The sequence below is a fragment of the Bidens hawaiensis genome, unplaced genomic scaffold, assembly GCF_021521415.1.
Source record: "Bidens hawaiensis isolate Kalapana, Puna unplaced genomic scaffold, B.hawaiensis_p1.1 tig00011963_1, whole genome shotgun sequence".
Lineage (NCBI taxonomy): Eukaryota > Viridiplantae > Streptophyta > Magnoliopsida > Asterales > Asteraceae > Bidens > Bidens hawaiensis.
The window spans coordinates 791,212-816,939 of record NW_027491961.1 but is presented as its reverse complement, the minus strand read 5'-3'; the positions used below and the strand labels follow the sequence as shown (position 1 = coordinate 816,939).

General features: G+C 35.0%; 1 protein-coding gene, 1 non-coding gene and 1 pseudogene across 2 annotated transcripts; all 3 read right to left on the bottom strand.

Annotated features, from left to right (window-relative positions):
* Positions 1-3,146: 3,146 nt before the first annotated feature.
* On the bottom strand, positions 3,147-3,781 carry LOC143539677 (UDP-glucuronic acid decarboxylase 2 pseudogene; annotated as a pseudogene).
* A 5,256-nt stretch (positions 3,782-9,037) lies between these two features.
* On the bottom strand, positions 9,038-9,109 carry TRNAD-GUC (transfer RNA aspartic acid (anticodon GUC)). Its single transcript has one exon. It is a non-coding gene; the product is annotated as a tRNA-Asp (tRNA).
* A 1,620-nt stretch (positions 9,110-10,729) lies between these two features.
* LOC143539676 (DExH-box ATP-dependent RNA helicase DExH8-like) lies at positions 10,730-18,591 on the bottom strand. Its single transcript, XM_077032924.1, has 14 exons — positions 18,465-18,591; positions 17,303-17,480; positions 16,521-16,694; positions 16,252-16,399; positions 15,729-16,067; positions 15,055-15,201; positions 14,801-14,981; positions 13,980-14,260; positions 13,203-13,325; positions 12,966-13,110; positions 12,168-12,436; positions 11,902-12,090; positions 11,020-11,547; positions 10,730-10,945 (listed from the first exon to the last, which is right to left on the bottom strand). Exons 1-14 carry the CDS (start codon positions 18,589-18,591, stop codon positions 10,730-10,732), a joined length of 3,045 nt encoding a protein of 1,014 aa, XP_076889039.1.
* Positions 18,592-25,728: the final 7,137 nt, after the last annotated feature.

Genomic DNA, 25,728 nt, shown 5'->3' with positions numbered 1-25,728 from the left:
GTTCACGCGTCACATATGCTCAGGCATCACATGCTCACGCGTATCACATCTGCGCATAGGCGCATATCATATACTCACGCATCACATATGCTCACGCATCACATATGCTTAGCATATCACATCTGCGCGTGGCGCATATCACATATACTCACGCATATCACATATGCTCACGCATCACATGCTTGAAATCAGGATGTCAAGACAAAGCCAAAACCTATGCGCGTGGTGCATATCACATATGCTCGCGCATAACACATCTGTGCGTGGCGCATATCATATATGCTCACGCATCACATATGCTCACGCATCACATATGCTCACGCATATCATATATGCTCACGCATCACATATGCTGACGCATCACATATGCTCACGCATCACATATGCTCACGCATATCACATCTGCGCGTGAGAATAAAGAGGACCTCGCGCATCCCCAGGATAAGCGCATATCACATATGCACACAACCAACCACGTCCCTATCCAAATCAGGATAAGGACAACCATGATTGTGCTCATCAGACAACCTTCCAGAAGGTATCTTTTAAGGAATAAAGAATATGCTGATGTTGACAGCTGCCAATGAAAGGTGGACAACTCAGCAAAGCCCATGTGCCACCACGTGATGGCACATGGGTCAGGTGAAATACCTTGGTCAGAGGATAATCAATGAAAAAGCACCAGGTGTCCCAAGTACACATGGCGCGAAGCGATAGGAGGAGGCCAAAAAGGCCCTAATTGGGTCTGAGCCCAATAATTGGAAACCCTAATACTATAAATATCACACCACCTCCACAGGTGGAGCCAGGCAAGAAAATATATTCTAAGTCCTTTACTCATTTACACAGCACACCGCCATCATACTTGCGGATCACCACTACGCAATCACGTCACAAAGAACACTGCGCCACATGCGTGGGCGTCGTCGCGGAACAACACCGCGTCATAATGGATGGGCGCCTCCAAAAGTTTGGTTTCTTACATCCGCATCACTGTTCAAGTGGGAGGATGACTCCATACCTTGGTTCTATGCAAAGACTCCACTGCCATGCACACAGCAGCCCGCGAGTCATCACTCCGCCGCCATGCATGCACCCACGGATCACTCCGACGCCATGCAAGTGCGCTGCGGACGAACTCTCCCGGCCATGCATGTGCCGCATAGGAGGAACACCTCGACGCCATGCATGCGCAGTGCTGAGGGTCAAGACTAACGCCATGCATGCGCGCTCAACTCGCCGCCATGCATGCGCGCTCAACTTTCAGCCGCCATGCATGCGCGCCCGCGGATCACCACTCCGCCGCCATGCATACGCGACCTTGGATCACCACTCCGCCCCCATGTATGCACGCACCGCAGATTAACACTTCGTTAGACCAAGACCGATCACTAAAGAACGCATACATCTTCGCAACGCAACTTTTTAAAATCGGCAAACTGGGGCGGATGTCTTATTCTGCTCCGACACGTATAACAAGAAAACCTTCCTCGATCTGAAAGAATTCTCGAGTCAGAGGCACGGAACACTCATGTCGGAAGCGTGGAATTCTCATGGCAAAGCAAAAACAATCCTCGCGGCCAAATCCCAGAACGCTAACAATAGCACATGCTTGGTTACAAATTCCTCAAGTAAGTGAATTACTTCACAAGTTTTTTACAAAACCTAAAACTTTTTGCCTATATTGATTTTGGTTTAACAATCAAAATAAAACAAAACGAAAAGTATGAGTATATAAGATTTGCATGAAATGGCACAAAAAATTGTGCTTATATTAATGCAGAACACACAGCTATGCACCAAACACTAGGTTGGGCACACCTCATAATTTGCCTAAGGATGGAAGACATCCTAATCATAGGTTGGGAATCCTCATAAACCCATACGGCTACACGCCATACTTAAAGGTTGGGAATCCTCATAAACCCAAACGGCCACGCGCCAATTTTTTATGTTTTTGCAGGTTCGGCTACGAGCCGCACAAGCACCTATGACATTATTGTTATTATCTGGCCGTTTGTGCCTCCATTATTATTTTTGAAAACAAGCCGGGATAGTCATCCCGCGTAGAAGAGGCCCCTGTGGGCCAGTCATTATCATCATATTATAGCTAAAAAGCCGCAAGCTTCATTATTTTTATAGCTCGTAAGCTGCCTCGCGCACAAGTCGCGTTACATTATTATCGAGATGCGCACTCTATCTTTTATCAGGCCCTGCGCCACTATTGTTATGATGCGTGCTATATCTTATTCATGCCAGTACACCATCATTACTTTATAGAGAAATCATTCGCTTCATGTCAATGATTTCATCCCTGCTGTACATGCATGTACCTCAGGCAGTGTAGAGAAATCATTAGCTTCTAGTCTTTGCTTCACATCAGTGTATAACGACTTCATTATTTTATAGCTCGTAAGTCGCCTCGCGCGCAAGCTTCATTATTTTTATAGCTCGTAAGCTGCCTCGCGCGCAAGTCGCATTACATTATTATCGAGATGCGCACTCTATCTTTTATCAGGCCCCTCGCCACTATTGTTATGATTCGTGCTATATCTTATTCATGCCAGTGCACCATCATTATCATAAGGATCACAACATGTCACCATCATGGAGAAAACCTCTCAAAACTCAAAGACAATAAAAACAAGGCCAAAGAAAGGGGAAAAAACCGCCTCATATCCTAACACACCTTATGAAGTCCAGCGCTCCACCTAAACGCTTGCACGCCTAGGAGCAACACTGGACTTGGGGGGCTTGTAGGGGTATGGTACTAAACCCGGCTTACGACCTTAATTTATTATGTTTGGCTTATTTTATTATATGGACTAATACAATATTATTGGGCTGAGGGGGTTTTGTGGAGGTAACCCTAACTGGGCTAGGCCCATTAGGGTACCATGATGGTGGCCATGAGGCTCTCTATATAAGGAGGTCTCCACCTTCTTATTAAGGGGGATGCTCAGTAAGAGCTGCCATCATATCATTTTTGTGTCTGTAAACAAGAGATCCTCGAGATTTCTTAGCAGTCACCTCCACACCCCCAAAAAGCCATTGCAGATCTCAAGCTAGCCAGAGAAGAAGATCAAGGCGCAGCTCGTTCATCCCGAAGACCCGGGAACATCGTCATGGATCAGGTCAGATTCATCTCATGTTTCTACAATAGTAATGAAGGATATGATTGTCTTGACAGGATTGAATTTGTAATGAACAGGTGAACAGGGCAAGCAAGATGATAGATCTGATCAACTTCAAGTAACAACAGCTCCACAACGTCGTGTCGAATGAGCTCAAATCTGGGATTACCAAAATGATGCATCACATTATCCTTATTACCGGTAAAAAAAATTATCAACAACAATCACACTATCTCCTCTAGCCATCAGCCGATCAACTAGATGACTACCAACAAACCCCGCACCACCCGTCACCACAATCCTCAACCCCTTCCGTTTCAATCCTAACGGAATCTTCCCAGTTGATTCCATTAGGATAGACAGACTGTCTCGGATTCAGTCCATTCAGCAACTGGACTGAATCCGAGAGCCTGTGGTCCCGCTTGATGGGAGGAGTGTGATGGCGGATGTGGCAATGGCAATGCCGATGAGTAGAAACACGAGACGTTGTTCGCGGAGAAGGTAGTTCCCCGCACGTGTCATGGTGGTCCATGACAGCTTGTTAGGCTTCGGGGAGTATGATTCTGACGTCGGTTGGGTTTTGGAGCGTCTGTAGGTCAACTCAGACGTCATATTATAAAATTGTAGCGTAATAAAATTACTCTAACAAAAAACGGCATTTGTTATTGAGAAATGAGAATTGTGAGTCTATATGTAAATGTAGAGAGGTGGGAAAGAAGTGGAAGGGGGTATATATGGAATGATGTGGTGGCGGTGGTTTAATATAATATTATTATGAGATCTTTGGTTGGTGATTAAGACGAGACAATAATATAATATGAAAGGGTTTTGGGAAATGACGGAATAGTCCCTATGCGTGGTGTTTAAAAGTAAACGTTAGGTGTTAAGTAGGAAAGAGTGTCCAAAAGTTTCCGTGTTTGTGTGTGAAATGACGGAAACGCCCTTTGATAAATTCACACCTTCTGTTTGGCTAAATTATTATAGATAAAATAATTTCAATGTGCAAATTGGGTTTTAGTAGTTTAAACCAGGGTTGTAGAAATTGTTATACGCTAATCGGGTGATAAGGTAAAGACTAGTGACTAATCGGATTACTAGAAATTATTCGGGATTACCTGTATTGAAATTTATATGTAAATTTTTTAAATATACATATATATTCCAAATTTTATGTAAAAAATTTTCAATTTTGACCGAAAACGGCGACAAGACGGTGGGGTAAAGACTATCAATTAATCAGGGATTATTATAACACTGATATAAACTATAACTTATTATTGGTCTGGGTTTTCAATGATATTTTGAACTTTCATTTTCATTATCAGTAACAATTTTAGTCACGCTCACATAGTTAAAGATGTTATTGATAAAACTGTGACTATGAATTTACATTTACATCAACAATAAATCAATTTGAAATATAATTAGCTTTTAAAACATTATATGTAAAACATATTAAGTAAAAAAGTTTGTGGTGTTTATGGATTAGCTGGATATAACTAATTGACTAAACACCGGCTCTAGCAACAAACATCGTTTAAAATAACTAGTCAAAATAAATTAAGTTTTTAATTAACTTAAAGCTCTTTAATTAATTTATATAAAGCTCTTTATTTAAATTAATTTAAAGCTCTTTAATTAAATTATTTAAATTAATTTAAAGCTCTTTAATTAATTTATTTAAAGCTCTTTATTTAAATTAATTTAAACTAATTAATTAAATTAAAGCTCTTTATTTAAATTAAGATTAATTAATTTAAGCTCTTTAATAATTAATATAAGGTTTTATATAATTTAAAGCTCTTTAAAATAACTAGTCCAAATAAACATCGTTTAAATCAAGGCTTAAGGTTTATCAAATTTTAAAGCTCTTTAATTAATTTTTTATTATTATAACCAGTCAAAATAAATTAAACCTTGTCAATACATGTATGTTGATACATTAGTTGTAAAGCTTGGGTTGAGGGAGTCACTTAAATAAAAAAAGCATGTAGACTGTCACCATGTCACGTTCTTTTCTCATACTCATTAGGCTAAGGGTAGTGGAATCGTGGATGGGGGGCGCGGAGGCCCGGCGTGGCCACCTGACTCGCGAACACCGCTACCACCTTGGCGGGATGGGGGCGCGGTGGGCTGGCGCGGGGCAGTCCGCATGGAGAATATAGCCGTTGGTTGATGGGTGACCGTTGGGGAGAGCCGTTGGGCTATTAAAATAAAAAAAATAAAATTCAAACTTATTATAAATATCACAATTCATTTATTTTTAAAATCACCCATCTCATTCTCTTTCTCTCAATATTTATACTAATACCTCTCATTTGATTTTCCAAAGTTTGTTAAAAAATCATGTCGAGTTCGGGAAATTTCAACTACAACGCTCAATTTCAGATGCATGGGTTGGACTACATGTCTGACGAGGCCTTTCAAGATCTAATAGCATCTCAAAACGCGACTTTTTTCAACTCGGATACACAACCCGAGTTTTCCGTTCCGGAGACACAACCGGGACCGGATAAACCTACAAAACGCTCTCACAAAGGTAAGAAAACGAATAAAACCGGAGAAGCGGGCGGTTCATCGACACCGGCTGTGACGAAGCGAAAGGCTACTCCTTGGAAAAAGGATGAAAAATTAGCGTTGGCTAGAGCTTGGATTGAGATATCTCAAGATCGAAACGAGGGTAGTTATTTTTTGGTGCATTTTTTTTTTAATTTAAATTTTTAGTTTTTGTTTGCAATTTACTAAAGTTTTGTTATTTTTTTTTATAGCCGACTTTCATAAACGTCGAGTATTTTAGAGCAAAGTTCGGGAATTGTTTTATGAGCAAGTTGGGAGTAGGGACCGAACTGATAATATGATATCGGGTCAGTGGTCCGGTATTCGTAAGTTTGTAGGATTATTTACCAACCTACATAACCGAAATGCAAACCGAATGCGACAGAGTGGGTCCGATGATCTTCAGGTTTTTCAATTCACTTGCGACGAGTGGAAAGCGGAGATGTTAAGGAAGTACGGGATGGTGAAGACGTTTGACGAGCGCTACTTGTGGGACGTGCTCAAGAAGTGCTCGAAATGGATTATGTTAGTTACTCTGGATGCGGATGTCGGAAAAGAATCGGCTAAACGTACGAAAACTAGCGAGTCCGGCTCCTACGTGTCTTCTAGCGGCTCGGAGACTCAAATTAACTTCGACCTAAACTTGTCCGAGGGCGATTTGAAAGAGCAAGGCTCTAGCCGCCCCCCGGGTAGGGAACGTGGGAAAAGAACCGCCGATCACGACTTCGGAAAAGAGATTGCTAGAATGTCAATTAGTCTCGAGTCGATTGGTCAAGCTAAACATAATAGAAACCGGATGAGGAGTTTGGAATTTCTAGCCAAGGACTTTAGCCACCTACCGCCATCCGACCAAGCGATAATGGAGGAAGAAAAAGATTTTATTCGGAAGGAATTGACGAAAAAAAATAAAAAACGTTATTTTTATGTATTAATATTTATTTAGGATATACTATTAAAAAAAAACTCAACCAAGCCCCGACTCACCTGGACCATTACACCCTTTGAGGCTTGGTCTGGGGGCTTGGTTGGCATGCCTAGTCAGCGCCACGTGTCATGAAGATGTTGGTTCACTTGGGGCTCAACCAAACCCCATTACCCTTAGCCTTAGTGTATGGTGATGCATATATTTATTGTCCAAAATTCACTACGAAAATTTTATTAAATGTGTTTCTAATCACATAAAGTTGAAAATACGTGTTGGAATCGGTTCAGGTTTTGGAATTATATACAGTACATGTTATTAATATCGAACCGAACCAAATTCGAAATCATTTTGTCTAACCGATACATGAAGCCAATGTAAATTAAAAGAATAAAAAATAAAACGGTTAAAGAAAAACTAACCGACCAAATATTTTATTAGAAGTTGTGTTGCCACTCAAAGGTGGGTAGGAGATGGACTTTGAGTAATTTTGACTCGTCCCATTGAGGGTCAAACTCTAAGAAGTGCATGCACCAATGCACCTATTGTGGATCTTTAAGTTCATATTTAAATGCGACTAAAAATATTGATATAAAGATGTAAACTTCCTCTTTTTGAAAGTTCAATATCTAATAGTTTAGGAATAAAAAGTTTAATTTTTAATAAATATAAGAGTAATTTATTTATTGTTTTATAAGAATTCAAATATCACTTGTTCTTATAGATTATAAAATTATACATTTACCTTTTTATATGACAGAAGAAAATGCACATATTTTACATTATTAAGTTTAAGATCATTGCTGGTACTCGGATATGCTAAGATCATTGAGTACTCGGATATGCTGGTCCTTCAATAGGCAAGCCTTTAGGATGGGTATTTACTTTTCTATAATTATTTTAGACGTTCAATCCATAAACTGATGTTAATTTGATGATTAGGATTAGGGGTACACAAGTTGTATAAAACATTTTAAACAGGTTAGAGCAGGTGATGTATGGTTACCTTCTCAACTATTTTATTTATTTTTCATCAAGTGCATCCTAATAAGAACCATTACCACCTTTGAAGAATAGTCAACTTTTATTTATTTTATAACAAGTAACATATTAAATATTTATAAATGTGAGTTAATACCAATAAGTTCCCAAAATAAATTAATTATTAATTAAAATAAAAGTAGACTTGCATGCGAATAACTTAACTATGAACTCATTGATATCAACTAACAATGTAAATATATATTAATATATTATGTTAAATGGTCCACTGATGTACTAATCAATCAATTAAAGTTGCCACATTCAATCAAATTATTGAATTGTTGCCTGTTGGAATTTGAAGAAAACGGAGACCATCGGATTTGTAAATCCAACGGTGAGGGATCTATGTTTCTGTTTAGACGTCGTAGTTGAATTCACATGCAAGCAAACGTTGGAATTTTGTTATGACGTTTGGTGATAACACATTAACACATTTGCACGTGTTTTAAAAACCACCATATTCATATTATTACACCATTTTATATCTTTTCTATTTAATCATGTATTCATATTTCATAAATATATAATGGATTTGCTACTTTATACAAGGTCATTTATTTCTTATAGATCGACGATAATTGTGATTATAATAACCAAAAAAGGATTATTGTAACAAAATGATATATTTTATATAGTTATGCGAACTGTCAGACACTTCAAAGCAAATTTGCTTTAACTAATTCTTCATAATTTTGATAATCACTAATATATTGTTCTTAATAGCTATCGTAAATCCAATAATACAATAAGTATTTCCTAATACAATGTCTGCCATTCACAATAGGTTTTTAATATATACATTGAACCCATCCTTAAATTGTAGTCTCAAGAAACATTAACTATATCAAAAATCCATGAATAATCGGATTATTGATAGTGCACCAAAGAGTAAGATTTTAAAAGCACACTTCACATTTTAATATGATCCGCGGTTAACTACAATTCTATTAATATTGATCATAAAGTTTGAATTATTAGAATCATCCAGTTGTAGGTTGATTATTGTTTATAACTAGGTGAAAGGATAAACATAATTTCATACAAACATGATTCGATTCTTACTATTATCGCTATGACGGTATGGACATACACTAGACTTTGTTCAAGTCTTTTTTCGTATAAAACTTACTTAAATAGATTGGTCAAGTCTTTCTTCAAGTTATTCATGTTATTTCTTAGCATGTTAACTCTCAAGATTTTAATTTTTCGTTTACGAAATTAAAATTATTATATTTGTATCACAAAATTAAGATTACTATTGTTAGCAGAACAAAGTGGGCTGGGCTATCTTCAAAACGAAAAGCAAATTTGAAGAAGGACAATGTTTAATTAAGGTTTCTCATAAGACGGCCCATTAAATAGAATTAAAAAGAAAAAACAACGCCGTTGCCGGGGATCGAACCCGGGTCACCCGCGTGACAGGCGGGAATACTTACCACTATACTACAACGACCGTTTTTGTCTATGATCATAAGCATAATCATATAATGAGGCATTCAGCTTCTGAAAATTTCGGGTCGTAGAAACAGACCTTAAGCGGTCGCCCACCCGCACCTTGCATCAGAAAGCCAACTGTAATAAACTATTTATGTGCATATAAAAAATATTTAAAACGTCTTAGTTAGTTATCATAATTAAAACAATATATGTGTACCAAGAACGTATGTTTATTCGGTTTTCGGACTTTTAACTTAAGAGTTAAATCATGTATCATGTATTAAGTGTTCCACTTTGGTGCAATACACTATCGTTAGTGTTGGAGGTAATTATTTATTTAAGAATGAAAACAAAACAAATAATAATAATAATAATAATAATAATAATAATAATAATAATAATAATAATAATAATAATAATATGTAGTTATGTACACATGTGTGTTCCTGTGTAAACAGTAAGAACTTGACAAGTTAATAAAAACAAAAGCATGGCTTCCTTGTACAATAAGAGAAGGAAAAGAAGAAAATGATAATATGTTAACATATTGACTGTGGAAGACAAAAAATAAAACAAAAATACGAAGTTGTTCTCATGACAGTGGTGATTGTGTTGGCTTACAAGTTACCACCGTTACATTCTATTTTGCTTTTCTACACTATATTACATGTTTTTGTATACAAAAATGTAAAATTTTGGATGAATGTGGCTCGGGTTTGAAACGAGTTACAATTTTATAGCTGGTTGTGAAATTGTATTCTATTATTCCATAACCGATTGTGAACTAATTACTTATCACATCGTTGTGTTTGCAGGCATTAAATGGTCACCCCATTTATGAGCAAACTTATGCGTCTAAAATGACTTGTTCGGGTTCTCATTTCCTAAACTCAATTTCAAACTTACTGGTATAGTTTTGAAATATCAAATAGTCAAGTATAATTCTAACATTTTATATATTTGATAGTTTCAAACTTAAACTTCAAAACACTACTTATTTTTGAAGATAATAAGATATATTAATATATTTGGTTTCAATGTGGAAAACTAATATTTGACTGGTTTTCGAATAATTCAGTTAGCATCACCTAATACATTACATGTCTCATCTTTCAAATTAACCACACACAGTACACGTGACGAAACCATCCAAAATGTTTCAAGTTACGATATTTTTATTTTCCATCACTATATAACCTGAAACTTTTTGGATAAAATCTCATCAATATCCATCTACCTGCCTCATTATTGGCAGATATGAGTAAACTAAATACACAAATAAAAACATATCCACACTGATAAGAACTAGAAATGTCCAAAAAAGCGCGTCCAATCAAGTGCCACGTTAAATAAACACCCTCCAATGGTCAAGAAAGCCCAAGGATACCAAATAGGCTAGAAAAGGCCACTGGAGATGTTCAAATGAATATAAACACAGATTATTAGCGGATAACATTCAGATGACAATCCGTAAACTAGGAATCATCCAAGTTAAAATCCATGAACATAAATTAAAACAACAAATCAAAATATTTAATAGGATTAGAGATACTACAAACAACTTCAACTAAGTACTCTCTAATCAGCAAAAAAAATATTTACGCCAAGAAGATAATAAGCTGGAATGACCATGTGATTAGCCTATGCTATGCAGCTGGTTGTGAAGAGGTGAGGTGTAGTCACCAAACTGGATATCAGTTGGAGGATGCAAATCGAAAGCATACACAATCGCCTTTGATGCCAACATTGGCTTTTTGGTAGCAACGCCATCACTCAGCTTCCCAAAGCTGTATTCATCAAATGCAAATGATTCCCTAAGGAAGAAGAAATTCTCTCTTCCTAAAGTTTCAACCTGCACCGGGTGTATAATTAGTGTTAATCATATGCCACTAAACCAAACACTAAAAAACACAGCGAAACTCATACCTGCAGTTGAGCGAATCTGAGGTTATTCAAAACAAGAATAACTTGAACTTCATACAAGGCGTCACCCAATATACGTATAGCAAGATACTCAAAAAACATTTTAATAAGACCCTTTTGTTCTTCCCAGTTCTCTACATCGTTACCAAACTTAGGAATCCAAACAACACATCTGACTTCTTTCCAAGGGATTGATTTATTAGCGACTTTGGAAATGATAGTTCCCTGTGGGTGAGAAAGTCCCCAAATTATTCTTAAATCTTGCGAAAACGGGCCGTTTGAAGATTTGACTGCAGAGGTAGTGCAGACTATAGAAGACGGGTTGTAAAAATGAGCAAAGTTTGATGAGAACTGAATATCAAAGTCGTCGAATATAAGAAGACAACCGTCATCTGGACTAGGAAATAAATCTAAAAGCAAAGAAGCATCAGTGGATATATCCTCTGCTGCACATGATTTCTGTTCACTGTTTGGTAAGGAAAGCTGCTCTGAACTGTGAGAGAAAAAACACGAATTTCCATTTCGGCAACCCTGTAGATGTATTAACAGTTAGATATCTATGATTATGTGCAACAATAGCTTTTGTAAATCTTTTGTTTTGGTTATTTATTTGCTACGGTTTGCAACCACTAGGGGTGTAAACGAGCCGAGCTGAGCCGCCCGTGAGCTACTTGAGATTGACTCGCTAAAAGCTCAAATCAAGCTGAGCTTAGATGAGATTGAGTGCGAGCCTATATTGGAGCACATTTAATAAACGAGCTCGACCCCAAGCTTCACTTATCGAGCTTAACAATGCTCGCGAACCTAAGCAAGCCTATTATTTATTAAAAAAAAAAAACTAAATAACGTATTTTATACATTTTTACATTATTAAACGATGCATACCTGCAGGGATAAGAAGAATTTGCAAACAGGTCTCTTAGCTTCCAGTGAATGGGAAAATAAGCATCCGCTTCCCTTATTGCATGTCCCATTGACAAAATATCTGCACAGTGAAGCTTCTTGACCATTATAAGAAACTAGATCCTGGGTTTGCTGGTTGCCAGACGAGTTCCCGTGATAACACATCCTTATCTGCTTGACATGATATGAAGTATAAAACCCAGGCCAAAAGGCAATAAAGAAATGTGAAGCGAAAGGTTTTTAAGTACCTGTTTAATCGAATCGGCCAATCTAAAAGCGATCTCTTTCTTATTAAAATCATTTGCATCCACAAAAGGTAACGCAATACATTTCTTTGTGTCATACAAAGGATCGCTGAGGTCATCATATGTAGCAAGAGGATCAGAATCATCATTGTGGTCAACTGTAAGTTGACATGTGTGTTGAAACTCATAAGGCTCATAGTAAGACGGTAGACCATTTGAGGTTGCTAGAAAATTGGGGCGGTACCGGTGCACAGAACTAAGAACGCTTTCATCTGCAGACATAAAATTTACTCCAAATTAATATAAACCTCGTATACAAGTAAAAGTGGCATTGTGGTAATTTTGACCTGTTTACTATTAATGAATTTTAGGATATCTAATCTCAAATAGGTTATAGTACATATTTACGTTTGTATAAATTTTAGCCCAAAAGAAAACAGGTCAAATGAGCTGAACAGGTGGTCATTGGGTTATTGTAATCTCAGATGGGGAAAATTGGTATAAAAAGTATTAAGAGAACAGATCAAATAGGCTATAAGGATCAAAGGTGTTAAAAGTTGCAGAAAGTTTATTTTAAAATGAATATAAGTATACTATTGCAATAAAATTGTTTACGTAATCATATATAGATCATTAGCTATTTGATGTACATATTTATATATGTGCAAAAAAAAACGTGTTTTCAGGTCATCCCAAGCCAACATGGCACATACTACAATTGCCCCGTTACCCAACCCAGCCGATCTGTATATATAGCAATCTCTATATAAAAGACTTAAAATAGGCATCGCAAAACCATACATATATTGGCAATATGCTGAAGTGAGGACTGAACAAGATAGTGGAACAAGCACCACTCTTCTTCGATCTTAACGGATGTAATTTGGGTGCCTTTTGTCTCATCAAACTTCAAAAGGTGCTTTAACCGCTCAAGTCGAAGATTATCCTTCATGACGATAAAATACATGTCATCGATGTTCTTTAAAAATTATAATATTTGATAGAAAGAAAGAATAGATCATGTCATCACTATCTTACCTGAAAAGTACGTTGCCAGAACTGGAAAGCACAAAAATTTGCCATGAATATAACTTCCTTCCTCTCCATTAAACCAGTGAGCTTACCATCTTGATTATAGTAGCCATCAGTGAACTCAGAAAACTGTAAAATTAGACTTAATATGCATCAAATAATCTACAAAATCAAGTGTCGAATCAAATTTTAAACGGGTCAATCTGTATGTTTTATTTCCAACCGGTCAAATTGAAGATTTTAGCCCAAAGGTGAACCTGAAGTCTTTTTAATGCATTTGAGCTCTTAAATTGTTTTTATTCAAGAGGTAATGTATATGGACCACCCAAATATTCAAACTTTTTAACCAAGGGCACCAAATATTAAAACAATTTTAGAAGCTATTCAAGGCACAGATTGACTTTGTTTATGCCAATTCCATAAAACTGTCTGAAAATTGCAAAATGCCACTAAATTTAAAGCTTTTGTCACCTCTAGCCTTAAAATGACAAAAATAGCCTGAATCTACTAAATATGTATTGAAATCCATGTAGAGTTGTTCCTTTTGGGTAAATTATGGAGGTATTTTCTGAGTGTTACAATTCTACAACTTTAAGGGCATTTTGTCCTACAATTTCCAGCAAGTATTTTTGCAAGAATCAGCATAAACAAATTATAACAAAACTTGGGTGGCGATAAAACTGGTTTCAATACTTGAACTTCAAAGAAAACTTTTGGATCAGCACCCATTATCCAACTGGCCAAAATTAAAACGTTGAAGTTCATTATATGAAATATGAGTACCAATGCGTCTTGTCCAAAGGGGCGGATGATTGGTAAAGGTTGAGTGTCCGTTAGGATACCCATTATAATGCCTTCACGAAGCATTCCCGCTTCACCAAACTTTAGAATTAGCATGGAAGCATCAAAAGATAAAGAAAAGCTGGAAAGCAATCTTCCATAAAAAGTTGGCTCATAACGGCCTCTTGGAGGTGTTTTCTCTAGAGCATGAATATGGACCAGCAATTCGAGTGCATCATCAACAACTTCAGGTAGGGGTGGGTCCATAACTTTCTGCAACAAGACTGAAAACAACCCAAATATTAATTCTTAAATGATAAAGGAGGCAAATTTGACCAAATCATGAACATGTGAGTTGGGAAAAACTAAAGAATGTAAATAAAGCTGAAACAGATCGAAAGTGTTGTAATAATGTAATATACGGTACTTGTAATCATGTTTCACATTAACTAATCACAAAAACAATAAGCAAAAGATACAAAAGTGTTTGTGGGTCAACCCAGCCTGTTTTGTTTAAGTCACGTTAAATAAGCATAAGCAACAACAAATAAAACATGATTGACATCATCATTCCATGGACATGTAGCTAATACTAGCCATGTGAAATATCCCATAGAGATCTATGGTAAAGTTCGTTATTTGTAACTGTGAATGCAAAATTACATATGTATAATGATTTAGAGTGAATGGGCTTGCGGGACTTAGACCTAACATGGAAACAAATTTCTTCATGAGAAAAGTGAGCCAATATGCGAATAAAAAAGATCATGTAAAATATACATACATATAACAAATATTATATAGAAAGAGAAGCTTAGACTTGCCCTTTGGATCATTAATAGCTTTTGATTCAGCACAAGTTGTAAGAAGCACCTGCTGCCTCAATGATAACTTTAATATAGATGGTGCTTCAAATTTCTCTAATTGGCCAAAAAATGGTTCGGTAACAAGTCGATATACTTCACCGTCGCAAGTGCGGCCTGTTCTTCCCCGCCGCTGCTCAGCCTGTAATATGCATCATGGAAATATTAAATTTTAATTGTGATGGTGAAAAGGATATAAAAGGTTCACTAATTACCTGAGATTCTGATAACCAGACAATATCTGATGCTTCAGCTTTTCTATTTGCGTCCCAGTAGACTTGTAGGGATCTGCATGAATCAATCACATAGGCAACTTTTGGTATTGTCACCGAAGATTCTGCAATGTTTGTTGCCAGTATCACCTGCACCAAGAAGTTTTAGAGGAAATGAGAATTGCTTCCTGGACTCAGAAAACAACTAAAGAGATGTTTGGGTGCCTTTTGGAAGTACTTATGGATATTGAGTGATCAAAATCAAATGTAATAAAATTAACAGTAGAAACATAGTAATTGCGCATGCTTCTCTGTTTTAAAGTATTCAATATTTGATAATTAAATGTCTAACTCAGAATATTTAACAAATTAATTTATAAAATAACCGTAAATGACATTTTAGAGAACAAATAAACATTTTTGCGGAATGGGACTAAGAGTCTCTCTGGAGGGTTGTAAATGGGTTGGTCAGGTCAATCAAAACCTGACCCGATTGTTAGCCATGTTGACCCGCTTAGCTCCAACCCTAAAATGTGTATTTCATGTTGAGTTCGTGTAATATAGGAAATTGCCACCTTTAAATAATTGACTACCATAACTGAAATATTTATTCAAACATCACAAACTGATATTTGTGACTACAAGTAGAAACAAATATAAAGAACAGAGAGGCTAACCTTCCTATGAGACTTCCAGATTTTCATGGCACTGAGAGCTTGCTCTGTATCAATGCTACTATGTAGGATATGAACTTTAAAAGCACTGCTATAACGCCTCATAGAATGCCATTGTTGCTCCAATGCATGATAAGTTGGAAGGAATATTAGTATGCTCTTTTCCATATCTGGTTCATTCTTGTGAATATGTAATACCAGATTGTGTATAAGCTGGTGCACTTCCTCGTTCATGGTTGCATCAGATAAATCTGGGCTTGGTCCAGAACAATATTTCAAAGATAGGGAATCTGAACTCATATAAGATAGGGAATCTGAACTCATATCTAGAAGTTCAACCACCTGATTTGTAATTTATACACAGCGAATAAGATAAAACAGCAACTACAAATATGTCACAATAACCAACTGTTGCAAGAACAGTTATGTAATTACAATTATTCTTTTTAACAATTATCCACATTTCAAATTACTTTTAAAGCGCTAAAGAAGTTTTCTTTTTAATTTGTGAAGTAATAAAAATTACCTTGTCAAGATATGACACTCTTTTCTGGTACAAAGTATGCTGACTAGAGCTGGGAATTCCTAAAACTTCAACCCTTTCACCTCGATCAAGATCTCTAAAATACTCCTTGTATCTTGTAATGTCAGCAGTAGCAGACATCAATACAACCCTACAAAATTCATGCAACAATATATTAGCACCTAAAACTTAATGGCTAAGATGATATTATATGGAAACTCTATGCAACAAATAACGAAAAAAGGCAAAAGGAAAGAAAGAATTACACAAACCTTAATCCGTTATTTTTCATTAGAAACTGCTTGACGCATACAAGAACAAGATCCGATTCAACAGATCGTTCATGCACTTCATCTAGAATAATAACTTTATACTTTAGAGCATTCATTCCTTTTTCCCGCATTTCCTCCAACAAAACACCAGCAGTTTTGAAGATGATCTTGGAGCTGCAACATTAAATAACGAATATTTGACGATTATAAATATCAGCCAACACAAAGATTGTTGATGGAAAAACCACTGTATAAGAACATTTATGTACAGCATAACTCTACAACCAGCATTAAAATCATAAAACTTCTTCACTACTGTATAAGATTACTCAAAAATGCAATGAACACTTGTCGGTTACGTGACTCTCAAGACAGTATCCAACAAGACAGACAAGAAAATACAGCAAAATTTATTAAAATTGTAAAGTTTGCTCATAGCTTAAGTAACAAATTCGTTCTTCAGGCTTCATAAATATTTGAACAAGAAAACAACTATCATGAAAAAACTGATCCCGATGCCAGGTAAATAACTTATATTCTTGCTCACAAAAGGTGAAACCTACAAAAAAATCTATGGTCAACCTCAGGTCAACAACTTTTTCTGTCAATTTTCTCAAAGAAAACTATAATGGGGTGTTGTTGTTGACTAATATAGTAGTAATTTTGCTTAATTTCTCCACAAAAGAATGTTAAATGATATGGAAGACAATCTCAAAGCAAAATGTAACAACATGAAGCATCTAGTTATAGCATGCCAAATAATCATGTGATAATGTAAGTACCTGGAAGACATAACCCTGGAGTGACCTATGTGATATCCAACCTCACCCCCCGTTACACAGTTTCGAGCTTTAGCCACCATTTTAGCAACTGCCACCACAGCAAATCTCCTTGGTTGTGTACACAATATTGGCTCAATATTTTCTTCGAGCAGAAATTGAGGAATTTGTGAGCTCTTCCCTTGATTGTCAAAAAGGAAATTAACCAGCAAAAGTTAATGTTCATGCTTTTGTAGTGTAAAAAGCATAACGCGTAATCGGAACATTAAAGTTAAACTCGTTAAATTTGCTACCAAAGAACTTAATACCTTTTCTAATTTAGCAAGTGTTCTCAACTCATAGTTACCATTTTGTATACTTAACACTTATCAAACAACGAAATAACTGGTCACTCATAAATTAGGTCACAATCAGTAACACCAACTTTGAGTATTAAACATCACTGATATCAAAATTCAAGTATACGTCTAAATTTCGACATTTTTTTAGAACTCAACCCTACGCAATTCAGCCTACACGTACATTCACGTAGTCGGAACGCTTCTCTAAAAATTTTGAAAAAAACTGAAGCAAGTTTAGGTTAAATTAAAAAACTAACACGCTTTCGCTCAACATCAAAGTCAAAATCAAGGTCAAACAGAGTCTTCTCTACAGTCCAGTGAGTCGCATACCCTCTCTAACCAAATAAATTCAACATAACCAGAAGATAAACATAACAAAACTACACAGAATTAGCAAATTAACGAAACATCTGCAAAGAACTTAATACCTTTTCTAATTTAGCAAGTGTTCTCCACTCACTCATAGTTACCTTTCTCTATACTTAACCTTCAATAACTTTAGTAACACTTATCAAGCATAAAATGAACTAGTCACTCACAAATCAGGTCACAATACAATCAAAAAACAATCAGTTACGCCAATTTAGAGTATTACACGTCACTGAAATCAAACATACGTCTGAATTTCAACATTAGGTTAGATATTAAACCTAAGCAGCTCAACTTACACGTAATCAGAACACTTCTCTAACAAATTTAGGTTAAAACGGTTAAACCTAATAATACGCTTTCGGTCAACGTCAGAGTCAAAGTCAAGGTCAAACGGAGTCTTCTGTACAGCCAGTGATAACAAATTAAGCATAACTAGAGCATAATTAAGTTACCGCAGCCGGTTTCACCGACGATGAGAGTGACGCGATTCTCCAGTATCTTCTCGACGATTTTGCTCCGGAGAGACATGATCGGAAGCTTCTTAAAACTCTCCGACGCCGACGTAACCGCTTCCGTCATCGTTAAATCAAAGCCCTACGCTAACACGACGAAATGAAATTGGAATGTAACGCTGAATGATTAGATAGTTCCCGCCCACGGTGTGTGTATTATAGGTGACGACTTAGCGTGACCGTGACGCACCACAGGATGGACTGGTTAAGGTTAAAATTTTTTTTTTTTTTTAATGTTTAAGCCTGCCTCCTTCTATTTACAATAAACCGCCAATGCCAGGGATCGAACCCTGGAGGTTAAGGTTAAAATGGTTATAAAGGTTAAAAGTGTTAAAATAATTAATGGGAAATCAATTGGTCACATAAAGGCAGGTTAATTAAAGCTAAACTTCAATGATTTTGTGTGTCTTAACGGAATAAAATATTCAAATTAAAGCTAATCTTTCTTCTTCTTTTTTTCACAAACCTGTTTTTATCTTTTATATTTATTTAAACCACTTAAAATTTTATAAATAATGATAACTTTGCATTTGAACCATAACAATGTGACCGGTGACACCTTCGATATTCACTTTTGTTGAAAGAGACGATTCACTTTGACGAATAAGTAACTCTGTCTGTTTCCGACTTTTATTTATAATGTTTCAAATTATTGCAACATTTTGATTGATATAATAATAAATATTACTTATTTTTTCATTGCATGCAGACGAACATACAATTTCTTTGTAACTGAACTGTATTTTTTAGCGAAAGTTAAAGTTAGTAATATAATTAATCATATTACCAGTATGAGTTACTATAAATATACGGGTAAAAGTTGAAATTATTTTATTAAACCCAATAATTCATGTATATTAATGATCGATCAATTTTATGTACTTTTCATCTTTTACCGTATTTTTAGTTAAAAGTGAGCATTTGTATGACTTATGGAAGTGTCCATATGAAAAATATGAAAGGCATGACACAGATACTTCCATTTAAGGTATATCATCTTTATATATTCTTAGAAGTATTTAATAGGAATATGAATATATCAAAGTGTTAGTTTTCCAAAAATGGATTTGTGTATGTGGTAAATTAAGACTTTAAAACATGTTGTACCAGAAGCTTTCAAATCAATTTTGGTTTATACTTCTCGTTCGTTTATAGTGGATACAGTTTTAAAAATTATACGTGATTTTATAAAGTAGTCTCAAAAGTATTTAATTTGTTTTATAAATTTCTATTTCGTAGCAACCACTTTGATTATTTACAGCTTAATTGACGACCATTGTTCTCTTAGCGCCTTTCATTTGACATTCGTATATGTTTGTTTTATTGTTTGATTGGCTCGTATGACATTGTCGGTAATATTTACCATTTGCAACATGTTTTGTTTTTACTGTCATTAGAAATAAGGAGTGCATTTAATAATATGAGATAACATACTCACCGAAGATAGACATGTATACGACGCAATACACAAAGACACGTACAAACCAAAACATACACAATAAAGATACGCACACACTCCATAAACGCTTAGATATGTAAAGAAATCATAAACACAATTGACATACAAACACACACCATGAATACATATGACCAATGAAATGCATTTTGACAAGGTCGAAGTGACATCAATTATTTTAACAAAACTTAGGAACCATGGTATTTAGCTGTTTTTTAACACAATGAAATGCATTCAAACTTTCATTAGTGTGTGATCTTGAGATATTACGAGCTTTGATCTTATATGCCAAGTGGGAGCTTTACCTAAGCCAATAAATCATCACGGCTTAGAAAAACAACCGTCTTAGATAATGAATTAATAACGCGATCTAACAAAGTATTGCAAACATAAAGAAAATGTAAACACAATCAAACCAGAGGTAATTTACGCACCCACATGGCGTGCCGTATATAGGTTGGCCATCTGAGTTTCGTATTACAACAACATTTTGGCGTAAGACAAAGCATGCGTGTAGGGGCGTAAGCTACTCGGCATATCCAAATATGTAAATTTTCAGTTTATTCAATTCCATTCGATTCTGAATGACCCGTGTAATCTCCAAATCCATATATTTTCTCTTTCTAATTATTTTATGCATCCACTAGCAACATATCTTCTCATAAAGGCGCTCATAAATCATCAACATTTATTGTATTTACATTGTAGCATACAAAATTTGTGAAACATGCTTGCAACTCGGATCACATACGTAATTTGTGATTCCAATCAACTACAATAGGCATTAATTCATTATCACATACATAGTTATGAAATATGTTTGCAACTTGGATCACATGTTTAGTTTGTGATTCCAATAAATTAGTCATGTTACATGATTACATACATAATTTGTAACATTAGGTTAAACATAGTAACATTTGAGATTAGGATCCTTGATATCTTCATTGCCTTATTCGACACACTGAACAATTATTAACTCACTTTGAAATGGTTGAATAATAATGAACCTGATCATTGGGTTAAAATTCTTGATTTTAGTAGGATTTTGTTTTCAATATATTTTCCTCTATTCTCTATCGGCACACGACAGAACACAAACATTTTGGGTTTTTAGTTAAAATATGTCAAATCATATACACCATATTAGGGTAAGTGGTGAGGGGGGGGGGGGGGGGGGGTTACCACTCACCCAAACTAACCACTCAAAACTATCTTAAGAGATTGGGTGGGGGGGAGTTACCAAAGTACCCACTCAACAATTAACCAATAGGATAATGCCACTTAAAGTCAACAAAAATCCTCCCAACTACCCCTGCCTGAGTTCATTTACCCAACCAACCATACTCGGCCTAAGGAGGGCGCTTTCCCCCTATCACTTGATTGCTCGGCTGTGGTTCTCAGATGCTTCGAGTAAACCACTCTGGTTACCCTTATGCATCTTTTAGCTAATTAAAATCAAGTCCCTTGTGTTCATCTAACTCACAACTAAATCTTATTTTTTTTAACTATTAAGCACCCGAGTTTATCATCATGTAGTGTGTTTACTAAATTTAGTTAACCTTCTTTGCCTTTAATATTTATATAATACCTTAACACACATTTATAAACTCTATATTTTATAAATAAAATTTACAAAAAATGTTTTGGGGTGTTACATGAACATAAGATATCGATCGTAAGAAAATAGGTTTGGAGTTGCACCGATCAAAGAACCAATACGTGTTGAGAAGTGTGTAATACGTGTGGAGAAGCGTGTTTATTTATTTAACAAAAATAACATAGCCATTGAACTTCAACCACGCATTACGACGAGAAAGAAACACAAAAATAAATTTAAAATGGCACGAATACAAACGTAAACTTCCAAGATACAAACTTACGTTGTTGTGAAAATGAGTGTTATGGAACACAAAATTACCTTTTTGTTGTTAAAAAGATAAATAAAGTTTACTTATGACTCGGCTATGTTTCAAATAAAATTTATATTGAAACGTAAATAAAAATACACACATTACAGCGATATATTCAACAATTAATAAACCATTATATTTTAAAAGTTTAAAGTATTAAATATTTTATTTGATGTGTTTTATATACATGCTAAGTAGATCGATTAAACGGGCAAGTAAAACTCAAACTATTAATTCCTATAAATATCTTGTCTTGTAATTAAATGGCAAGATATTAACTAACAGATTTGTTAATAATATATTGCCATTTAATTCAAAGATATTTATTTATAATAATAATTAATAGTTTGATCTTTCCTTACCCATTTAATTTACTCGGTATATATGGAAATTAGATATTTTTCTTAAAGAAAAACTAATGTAATTGCTTTATTTTTCAGGGTGAGGTATTAAGATATCGCTTAAAGTAGAAGAGCTGAACTACCAATGTTGCATAGTTAGCTTCGGAAATTAAAAAGAGATATTTGAAGTTAATTTTATTCGCACATTATGTTAAAAGGTTGTACGAATGGAATGATAAATAATATGTCAAAGGGTGTAATCAGTTAACATGAGCATATCACGTATGTTGTGAACAGCGAACTGTATAGAGTGTTGCTAAGCGTATTCTTTTCCCTCGTTTTTACTTACACTGCATTATCGGGTTTAAAATACAAGAAAAATAAATGATAAGATTGGATAAGGGAAGAAAGGAAAAAAAATTATATACTTAAAAGACATTCTCGAGTTAAAATAAAATAAAAGAAAAGAAAGTGTTAATTACATTTTTGAATTAGATAGGAAGGAAAAGATAAGAAAAAAATTGTAACTTTACAATTATGCCCTCATTCTTGAGTTAGATAGGAAGGAAAAAATGGGTAAATTAGTAATATATAAACTTTCCTTCACAATTCAGCCATATTTGGCAGGAAAGTTTTAGAGGAAAAAAGACTTAATTTTTCTTTCCATTCTCTTTCTTTTCTTTTAATAAAAAAACTCAAGAATGAAACAAGAAAAATTTTTCTATCTTTTCTTTTCCAAACCCCTAAATAAAAAACTCAAGAATGCAGTGTTAGCGTACTCTCTCCCTCAAGTTTTACACTAATACATTTCAAATTGTTTTTTCTTTTTTTTGCCGTCTTGTTATCTTACACTATTATTATTTTTAAAACACATTTTATAAAGATCTTTTTTAACCATTTTTTTTATATTTTTTTAGGCAAATTAGATTTTAATAATTTCAACTAAATGTTATTGGCCGATAATAATCTTAACTTAGTTTATTCACACCGGTAGTCCCAAATTTAAAAAAGTTGGCTCTCAAAGATCCTCCTTAAAAAAAACTTAACGTTGTTAAGTTTTTCCGAATTTCAAACTGATTTTTTAGAGCTTTTGATTGGAAGGAGGACACAAGTCGATTGATGTAAAACATAGCTCGAAAAGATGCTCCAAACATCTTAATTTTTGTTATTTTGAAATTCAAACACTCGATTTGAAGCACTAATCAAGTCGTTTGAAACATTGTTTCGAGTAAGTTTTACACCAATCAACTCGTATCCTCCTTCCGATCAAAAGCTCTAAAAATTTATTTTGGAATTTGATAAAAAACTTAACGTCATTAAGATATATTTAACGAGGGGGCATTGAGAGCCAATTTTTCTAAACTTGTGACAACCAGTGGGAATAAACTAAGTTAAGGTTTTATCGGCCAATAACAGTTAGTTAGAATTATTAAAATCCAATTTGCCTATTTTTTAATATGATTTTTAATTTTCTTAAATGTCGAAATAATATTTTTTTTCTTAATATAAACATTTTTTTATTATTTAAAAATACATTTTTTTTAATTGTTTTATTTCTTAGAGAGTTTTTTAAATAGATTTTACATATAGTTTGCATTTTTTTTAAAATTCCATACTGGTTGTTAATAAACTGTATTTACGTAATAAAATGCACAAATTTTTAATTTGAGAATAAAATATTTAATATTATGTGATTATTAATATTTTAACATAGAAATAGTTTTTATCTTTAAAATGGTAGGTTTAATATGGAAAAAAAAGTCACAACGGTGATAACAAATACATATAGACCTTTACTAAATAAAACTCCCCACCCTACATTATCCTTTAAGAACCCGATTTGAACCATGTTAATTTTCATTTGTTAAACCTTACATTATAAGTCATGCCAGCCTTAACATTTTATTTAACCATGTGTGATGAAATCCAGTTCGTTAAAGTTGTATATATAGTCAGTTTTAGAGCATAGTACACAATGTACACATGTCTCAGCCAGTAATTGTATATACTGTATTAAAAATTGTGATGTTTGATAAAAAGAATCAGAAAAAGTCAAAAAGAGTTATCAGTTGATGTTAGCTGATTATAAATAGCAGTATTTTGTACTTATGAGTTTGTTTGAATAAACTAGGTTTCATCCACATTAGTCACTAAATATGCCTATTTCGCACCGAGCCTAAGTCTCAGCAAAACCCGTTAGTCCAACCCTTTATGCAACCGGTGGTTAATGGGTGGGCATATGACTGACTAGCAAACATATTAAGTTTTTACTCTTATTTAGTCTTTAGGGGCAAAGATACATACCAACACATGTTTTGCTAGTCCATATATTAAACCGAGAGGAGTGTATATGGAGTGAAGGGTGTGAACACGCATGCCTTAACCGGAATCAAAGCACACTTGTTTAGGCGGCTCTATTGTTTTAAAAGCATCACCAAAGGTATTTGTTGGGTTGTCAATCTAGAAAGTATTAGTATTGGGAATCAGGTATGACCTTAGGCTTACTAGTATTATTGATAGTAATTAACACACCTATGATAGAGGTTGATGTTTGCATTCAAAGTTTGCTTGAGAGCAAGCAAAAGATAAGTGTGGGGATCCGATGGCCGGGTATTATGGTTTGTATATTTGTGTGGTAATTGTATAAATTTAGTCGTTTATTGTACAAACCATGGTACTTCATTCATGTTTATTGAGTTTCAGGTCATAGGCCACTAATTCAGTTAGTTTGAACTTGAACGAGCATGGAATGAGGGCCTGAGAGGATCGGCACGAAAAACAGAGCAGTTGGAGTTTATGTGAAGGGCACCAGTCTCGCTAAGCGATGGGGTTGAAAATGGTCCATCACAATACTAGTTTGTTAAAAATGTTGACTTTGGTCCATCGCGCTACGTGATGGGCCTTTATGAAGTTGAGCGCGATACGTGACCGCCAGAAAACACGGGAACATTAGGGTTTTGCATATAACTTCCATTGGTGGGTTCTAATGATCTATCACGTCCCAGGGCAGTTTTCAGGAGCCAAAAGACGAATTCCAATCATCGAGTTATCATTCCTTATGGCGTTTACCATCACAATTGAAGATTTAATGAAGACGATGAGCGACCAGCCTCCTCAAGTCATACCCGGGATGTAGCGCGTTGTAATCTTTAAGTATTTATCATGTATAGAACTAAAATAATTGTAATTATTGATTAACGATTTATAAGCATTGATGTTTGGTATTGTTAAGCATTCAGTCGGTTTAAGTTTATTTCAATCAGAACGATTAGCCTACCAATTGTTGTGATACGCATCTTATAGGGTTTCACTAATTAGTTTGAGGGTGTTAAAGCATACATTTGTTCTTAATTAAGCCACACACTCACACTGTCAAGAAACCTTTGCTTACCAATGCAGTGTGTTTACATTTATTGATACATAAAATTTGACCAGTTTGTTAACCAAATTCATTTGCTAGTCATTAATTTGTTCAATGACATGAGATTGCTGCT